Raw genomic sequence first — 6,094 nt, 5'->3', positions numbered from 1 at the left:
TAGAAAATGTTGAAGCTGACCAAAGTTACTTCATGGCGGAAGTGAACCACGTAGATAAGAAGAACTTCGACAGGAACCTGGCTTATATAGGACCATGCCACCCGGCTGAAGACATCTACTCCCTAAATAAAAATGCTTTGTATTTCTTGACTTTACATCCCAATGGCTTTCAGTGGGATAGGGAAATTATGGGGGACCCAGAAGAAGGGCAATCATCTGAAATACGGCCAACAGGCTGGGATGAAGACCAGGATTATGCCTGAGTCTTCTTTTTTCGAAAAGATTTCGGCCTACATGGCTGAGAACAAAAGAAAAACGACTCTCGAAGCCGAGATAACTAACATGGCTGACGAAGCCACATATGGTGACATTTATAATACAGGACCTAGGGAGTACTTTAAACCAAGATCCCCTTGAAGAAATAGATCTTGGAGATAGGAGCACAAAAAGAATCACCTACATCAACACTAAACTGGACCCCAAGTTGAAAGTAAGAGTAATTGGACTGCTAAGAGAAAACAAAGACTGCTTTGCTTGGGACTACGAGGAGATGCCTGGTTTGAAGAGGGAACTGGTCGAATTGAAGCTGCCTATCAAGGATGGCAAGAAGCCCATCAAGCAGACTCCAAGGAGATTCGCCCCAGAGATCCTCTCAAAGATCAAAAAAGAGGTCGAAAGAGTTCTTTGATGCAATTTCATCAGGACCACAAGGTATGTCGAATGGATTGCAAACATAGTTCTTGTAATTAAGAAAAATGGCTCTTTAAGAGTATGTATAGGTTTTCGTGATATAAATACAACAACTCCTAAAGATGAGTATCCAATGCCTGTGGCAGAGATGCTGGTTGACTCAGCTGCAGGCCATGAATATCTTAGCATGCTTGATGGATATTCTGGCTTTAACCAGATTTTCATTGTTGAAGAGGATGTTTCCAAAACAGCCTTTCGATGTCCAGGGGAAATAGACACTTATGAGTGGATAGTTATGCCCTTTGGTTTAAAAAATGTTAGGGCAACATACCAGCGAGCAATCAATTCTATATTCCATGATTATATAGAGACATTTATGCAGGTTTATATAGATGATATTGTGATAAAATCCATATCAGACGAAAATCATCTAACCCATCTCAGCCAATCATTCGAAAGAATGAGAAAACATGGCTTAAAGATGAATCCTCTTAAATGTGCATTCTTTGTACAGGCTGGAGATTTTCTGGGCTTTGTGGTCCATAAAAAGGGGATAGAAATCAATCAGAATAAGACGAAGGCTATTATGAAGACCAAAGCACCATAAGCTAAGAAAGAACTACAATCATTATTAGGAAAGATAAACTTCCTGAGAAGATTCATCTCAAACTTAAGTGGTCGAACTCAAGCCTTCTCTCCCCTCATACACGTAAAACCAGGGAAGTTCGGGTGGAATGATGAACATCAAAAGGCATTCGACAAGATCAAGCATTGTCTGACGAATCCCCCTATCTTGGCACCACCATGTGGAAAGAAGCCTATGAGATTGTATATATCATCTTCCGACACTACTATAGGTAGCATGTTGGCACAAGAGAATGAAGATGGCGTCGAAAGAGCCATTTATTATCTTGGTAGGGTTTTAAATGATGCAGAAACTAGATACACTTCAATAGAAAAGTTGTGTCTTTGTTTGCATTTCTCTTGTACTAAACTCAAGTATTATATAAAACCTATTGATTTATACGTCTCTTCACACTTTGATGTCATTAAGTATATGTTATCGAAGCCAATAATGCACAGTCGAATTGGCAAATGGGCATTAGCCCTCACTGAATACTCTTGAGCCTTTATGCCTTTAAGAGCAATGAAGGGACAAATAGTATCAGACTTTATTGTAGACCATGCAGTGGTCGAAAGTCCTCAACTTCAAGTTGAGTTATAACCTTGGAGATTATTCTTCGACGGTTCCACTCATAAGGATGGAAGTGGAGTTGGGATCATGATAATTTCTCCTGATGGAATTCCAACAAAACTCAAATATAGAATCGAAGGTCCCCTTTGTTCTAACAAAGAAGCAGAATATGAAGCCCTTATTGCAGGACTTGAGGCTTTGTTGGAATTGGGGGCAACTAGGGTCGAAATTAAAGGAGACCCAGAATTAGTAATTAAGCAACTAATGAAAGAGTACAAATGTATAAAAGAAAATTTGATTATGTACTTCGTCATTGCAAATAGGTTGCTCAAAAAATTTGAATATATAGACATAAAACATGTTCCCAGAATAAAAAACCAAGAAGCTAATGACTTAGCACAAATATCTTCAAGGTATAGAATTTCAAAAGAGAAGCTAGAGGAACTTGTCGAAGTAAGAGGAAAAGCAATGGCTGCCAGATTGTCTCTGACAGATTTGGAAAACACTCAGTTAGGATATGCTAACAAGGAAGAGTTTGAAGTACTGGTCATTGATACCTTAATGGATACAGATTGGAGGAATCCAATTATTAGTTATCTCAAGGACCCTTCGATAGATACAAAAAGAAAAACCAAGTACAGGGCTTTATCTTATGTTTTGATGGGGAATGAATTATTCAAGAAAACCCCTGAGGGGATCCTGTTGAAATGTTTAGGAGAAAACGAGGTGTACTTAGCATTATCTAGTGTACATAGTGGAGCCTGTGGAGCACACCAGGCATGCCATAAGATGAAATGGTTGCTTTTCAGATATGGAATGTATTGGCCCACCATGTTAAAAGATTGTATAGAGTTTGCTAAGGGTTGCCAAGAATGTCAAGTACATGCAGGAATTCAACATGCTCCTGCAAGTGAGCTTCATGCAATTATCAAGCCTTAGCCTTTCAGAGGTTGGGCATTAGATCTAATTGGGGAAATTCGACCTACTTCATTCAAAGGTCAAAAGTACATCCTTGTAGGAATTGACTATTTCACTAAATGGGTCGAAGCAGTACCTTTAGTAAATATGGATCAAGAAACTGTCATTGAATTAATTCAAAGGCAAATATTATATAGATTTGGGATCCTAGAAAGTATAACAACAAATCAAGGATCAGTTTTTACTGGTCGAAAGATGCAAGAATTTACAAAGGAAATGGGTTTCAAATTATTAACATCCACACCCTATTATGCTCAAGCCAATGGGCAAGTCGAAGCAGCCAATAAAGTAATAATTGGTTTAATCAAAAAGCATGTAGGTAAGAAGCCAAAAAATTGGCACAAAACTTTAGATCAAGCACTTTGGGCTTGTCGAACCTCCCCTAAAGAAGCTACTAACACCACACCTTTCCAACTTACATTTGGACATGATGTAGTATTACCTGTCGAAATCTACTTGTAATCAGTGAGAATCCAAAGACAAGGAGAAATTCCATCTGACCTATATTGGGAAATGATGATGAATGAACTGGTTGATTTGGACGAAGAAAGGTTACATGCATTAGAAGTATTAAGAAGACAGAAGGAGAGGGTAGCAAGAGCATACAATAAGAGGGTCAAAGGTAAAACTTTCATTATGAATGATTTAGTTTGGAAAGTTATATTACCTATGGATCGAAAGAACAAAACATTAGGAAAATGGTCTCCACATTGGGAAGGACATTTTCGAATTTTAAAAGCATTTTCAAATAATGAATACGAAATAGAACAACTAGCAGAGGATCGAAGAATCCTAAAAGAAAACGGGAAATACTTAAAGAAGTATAAACCATTTGTGCATGAAGTTAAAATCATAACAACATAGTAAGCAAAGAACTATCATAGCCAAGATGGTGAAGATATTTAAAACTTAAAATTTTGCCAAGATGGATTTGTTTTAATCGAATTACAAACAAACAAAAGTCAAATAGAACGATTACAAGTGAAAATCAGAAAGGGATAGTGGCCTTCATCCAGTCATACTTTATCTTCGCCAAGCCTATCTTGTACTGAACAGCTACTTGAACCCCTTTGAGGCGTGCAATATCTTCATTCATAGCAGTAGCATTTTCGACGTGATCTACGCTCTGCTTCGCCAGATTATCAGCTTCAGTACTATCCAAGTCTTGGATAGCAGCCTTCTTCGCCTTAGCATCAGAAATCTTCTTCTGCAATTCTGCAATGTGAGATTCCCAGAGTCGTATCGAAGTAGTATAGGTGTCGAATTCTGCTTGGGCTGATTTTTTGGAAGCGGCTAACTCCTCAAAGGCTTTTGAAGTTCGAAGGGCGTTGTCAAACTCAGTAGCTTGAGCTTGTTCAGTTGATTGAAGCTTTGCTTTGGCATCCACCTCCCTACGGTATTCAACACAAACTTGGTCAATGAGGTTCTGGATGTCGATAAGGGCTTCACCTATATCAGTGGGGCAAGCAGTGATGTTGATCTTGCTTATGAGCTTCTTTATCCCAAATCTTGCTCCCACATCCTTCTTCAAATCTTCAAAGAGATCTACATCAAAAATAACCTTCTTCACCTGCTTAAGGAGTTCGTCATATGATGCTTCGTTTGAACTAGCACCAGAATGGGTCGAAGCTCCAGAAATGCTTTTTTCTGAAGAAGATTCTCTTTGAGCCATCATCAACCTTACATACTTGAGAGGATCATTTTGTTTCAAAGAATTTTTCTCCTCCTCAGTAATTGATATAGGCGAAGTCTGGATTGTGGATGATCGAACATTAGTTGGATCTAGGACTGTTTCGACAGTAGCATCATCAGTTCCAGTCTGATTCCCTTCAGGATTGGCTTCTCCCTCACTCATGTCTTCATCTTGTTGAAAGTACCTCTTAATCTCATCAGAATCCTGGTCATCTTCGTTAGCATAATCTGAAGGGAACGTAACTCTTAGAGGAGAGTTACTATGAGTATCCTCAGAATCTTCTTTCTCTTCTGAATCCTTCTCTTCAGCTTGCTTCAAATCTTTTTTACCATCTTCGCCAGGAGAAGAGGTTTCTTCTTTGTTCTGGACATTATCTGCTTTGAGATTTTGTGCTCCAGTCGAAGATCCTTTGTTTTAAACAGCACCACTGATTGTCGGAGGAGGAGATGGATTCATACCACTCGAAGGATCACTCTGATTGGCAGTAGAGATGAGGGGAGTGGTAGGTTTTTCCTGAAAACAAAGTGTTAGAATAAAAAAGAAGTTTATCGAAAGATAAAAGACTCAGGATAGAAGTTCACCTGTTGAGCGTTAGGGTCGGAAGCATTACTTCCAATGTGCTCCAATACTGCGCCACCAGAGGGATAAGATTGAGTTTCCTTTGAAGGAGGAGGGAGAATCGCGATTTCGACACCTTGTTGTTTGGTTGTTTGGTAAGGGGCAATTGTTGCCTTATTCTTTTTATGTTTCTTCTTAAGTGGAGTTGGAGGAGTTTCTTCTTCATCTTCTTCGACAATAATTGTACTTTCAGTTGGGACTTTTCTTTTCTTTGGCGTTAAAGGAGGCTTGCCACTACCGTGAAAGAAGGAGAATTATAAACAGTTAGAAAAATACGAAAGAGACAAAGAAGTTATTTGATGTAATACCTTTGAACTCTTCTTTGTTTTTTCTAGAGCAGCATCCTTGGCAGAAGGAGCTCCCTGGCTCGAAGAGGTAGTTGGCTTAGAAGCAGTATTCGAACTAGCTTTTGCCACAGGCTTCTCTTTCTTCACCACTTTCCTTTCAACAGCTAAAGAAGAGTGTGAGTTAGTCGAAACATGCAATGTTTAAAACATTAGCAAAAGACGAAAGGGAGTTGTAAAACCAAGAAATCCAAACATTCCACACCTTCACATGTCGGAGAGGTAATTCTCACTTCATCCAAGTCAAAGTGAAGAAAGCCTTTGAAACTGTCTAAGGTATGTTTGGTTGCAACTACTCTTTTAGCAGGTCTTTGTTGGTCATTTTTCAGTTCATTAAAAATGTTCCCACATGTGAACCAATCTGGGTAAGGGGGGGAAAATGACAAAGCAAAGTCTGCACTGGGTAAATTTGTAAATTTGGGTGGTTCGCACTAAAAGGACAAATCATATTTAAATTCAGGTTTTATAGCTTTGGGAAATTTCTTTTTGGCAATTCGTTTTTCAAATTTCTCTTTTAAAACCGGCGCTGCGTAATAGACGGTTTGAACAAGTTCCATTGGGTTATAGACAGTTTCA

General features: G+C 38.8%; 1 protein-coding gene across 1 annotated transcript; it reads left to right on the top strand.

Annotated features, from left to right (window-relative positions):
• Nucleotides 1-2,353: 2,353 nt before the first annotated feature.
• On the top strand, nt 2,354-3,727 carry LOC127129499 (uncharacterized). Its single transcript, XM_051058668.1, has 2 exons — nt 2,354-2,648; nt 3,330-3,727. Exons 1-2 carry the CDS (start codon nt 2,354-2,356, stop codon nt 3,725-3,727), a joined length of 693 nt encoding a protein of 230 aa, XP_050914625.1.
• The last annotated feature ends 2,367 nt before the right edge of the window (nt 3,728-6,094 follow it).

This window comes from Lathyrus oleraceus, chromosome 3 (genome assembly GCF_024323335.1).
Source record: "Lathyrus oleraceus cultivar Zhongwan6 chromosome 3, CAAS_Psat_ZW6_1.0, whole genome shotgun sequence".
NCBI lineage: Eukaryota > Viridiplantae > Streptophyta > Magnoliopsida > Fabales > Fabaceae > Lathyrus > Lathyrus oleraceus.
This window is presented reverse-complemented; position numbering and strand designations above follow the sequence as displayed.

Excerpts from the sequence above, each read along its gene's own strand:
- LOC127129499 (XM_051058668.1), top strand. The coding sequence starts at position 2,354 with ATGGCTGCCAGATTGTCTCTGACAGATTTGGAAAACACTCAGTTAGGA. Across the intron at positions 2,649-3,329 it reads TAGTGTACATAGTGGAGCCT|TGAGAATCCAAAGACAAGGA; the intron begins GTGGAGCACACC and ends ACTTGTAATCAG.